The sequence below is a fragment of the Terrapene carolina genome, unplaced genomic scaffold, assembly GCF_002925995.2.
Source record: "Terrapene carolina triunguis isolate 2854851 unplaced genomic scaffold, T_m_triunguis-2.0 Scaffold256, whole genome shotgun sequence".
NCBI lineage: Eukaryota > Metazoa > Chordata > Testudines > Emydidae > Terrapene > Terrapene triunguis.
Window position 1 is genome coordinate 10,143 of NW_020664607.1, and position 1,721 is coordinate 11,863.

The 1,721-nt window shown below is 54.6% G+C and overlaps 1 protein-coding gene across 1 annotated transcript in view; it reads left to right on the forward strand.

Annotated features, from left to right (window-relative positions):
- Positions 1-447, forward strand: part of LOC112125565 (cathepsin G-like) — a gene marked incomplete at its 3' end in the record, with an annotated part of 3,532 nt that extends 3,085 nt beyond the window's left edge. The window contains exon 4 of the mRNA XM_026657637.1: positions 193-447. Coding sequence (XP_026513422.1) covers positions 193-447 — 255 coding nt within the window. The remainder of the gene's footprint in view (positions 1-192) is intronic.
- Positions 448-1,721: the final 1,274 nt, after the last annotated feature.

A 1,721-nucleotide genomic window follows, 5' to 3' on the forward strand; every position in this document is an offset into this window, starting at 1 on the left:
CCCCCATCCCATCACCCCGCCCCCAGTGACCTCACACTGCTGCAGGTTCCACCCCCATCCCATCACCCCGTCCCTTGAGTCTTGAATTTCTGAGTTCTCTCCATCACTCACATACACACACACACACACACACACACACTCTGACTGCACTTCATGGGCTGTGTCATTCCCCTCCCCTCTTTGCCCCAACAGCTGCATCACAAGGCGCGTCTGACCAAGGAGGTGGGATTGATTGATTTGACTTCTGCTCATCGCAGAGTGAGCCCAGGGACCGCGTGCAGCGTGGCTGGCTGGGGGAGGACCAGCTTGACTGATACAACCAGCACCCTTCAGGAAGTGAACCTGTCGGTGATAAGCGATGAGACCTGTTACAACCAGTACCGTTACTATTACCCCTCCAGCATGCTGTGTGCAGGGGACCCTGATGACCAGAAGTCAGTTTATTCTGTAAGTGGCTGATTGGCTTGGGCTCCTGCTGCTGGTTGTCCTTTCTCAGCCACATTGTGGGGTCAGCCGGGGCTCACAGGGGCCTGGCAAGAGAAGTGGGACCTGAACCCTGCTGATTATCTAGCCCTAAATGACTAGACCATGGTAACATGCCTAGCCTACTGCAGAGCCTTCCACTGACACCTTCACCTCCTTATTGTCACACATTGGCCAGGGGTATCATGCAGCCCCTCCATACCTAATTCACACACCATGGGAGTATGGAAAGAATGACACAGGGTGGCAGGGTCCAAATAACGACATTCATTAATCACGCACAACCCATGAGGCCTGGCTCCCAGCCCACAGGTGCTCTGCTCGGGTTCCGGTAATGTAGGGGACATAGGACACTGTGAGCCCCACTGGAGGGCTCCCATGCTGTTGACAGGGACACCACCCAATTCCTGTGCACTACGGCTGGTGACAGCCCCAAGCTGGCTCTTTCAATCTTTCAAATCCCAGACGAGCCCCTCCTAGGAGTCATGGCATGGCCAGAACAGACCAGATCATCCAGTCTGAAAATCTGTAGCTCATAGGCCACCAACTCTGCCCAGCATCCGCACACTAGAACCAACAGCCAAAATGTGACCAAGGCATCACGGCCCACAGGCAGGGCTTCACTTGTAATAAAAGAGGTGTCAGGACTTAAGCAATTAGTTGCCGGAGCTCAAGCAATTTATTACATTCATACCTGATGCAGCAAGCCCAGAGGTGCCGGGGCTATGAACGGCCAAGTCTAGCGATGCGGGGGCTCAGCCCTGGCACAAATTAAGCGCTGCTCACTGGAGACCAAATTGTTGTGGTGACAGGCAGAGAACAGGAGGGATTGAGGGGCCACCAATGCCCGAGACCCCACAGTGGCAGGAAATGGATTAAGAGAGATGTGCCCAGGTGGTTGCAACAGGTGACTCATGCCCCAGAGGAAGGTGACCCCCCCAAGGTCCCCACCACTCTGACCTGGGGGGAAGATTCCTTCCCAGCCCACAACGTGTCGATCACTCAGACCCTGGCCCTGTGAGCAAGCTCCTGAAAGGAAGAATCCTCTCGATCACCTCAGAGCACCATCCAGCGTCCAATCCTCAGCCCTGGCCACTTCGGAGGCTTCAGATCAACCCCCACCACCTACACCACTTTTATACTTTCAGCCCAAGCACATGGAAAGTTACTGGCAAAAGATGGAGTCTTAGGTCACAAGTCCTTATCCTATGTCCTTACATGCCTTGCTGAGTCACTGG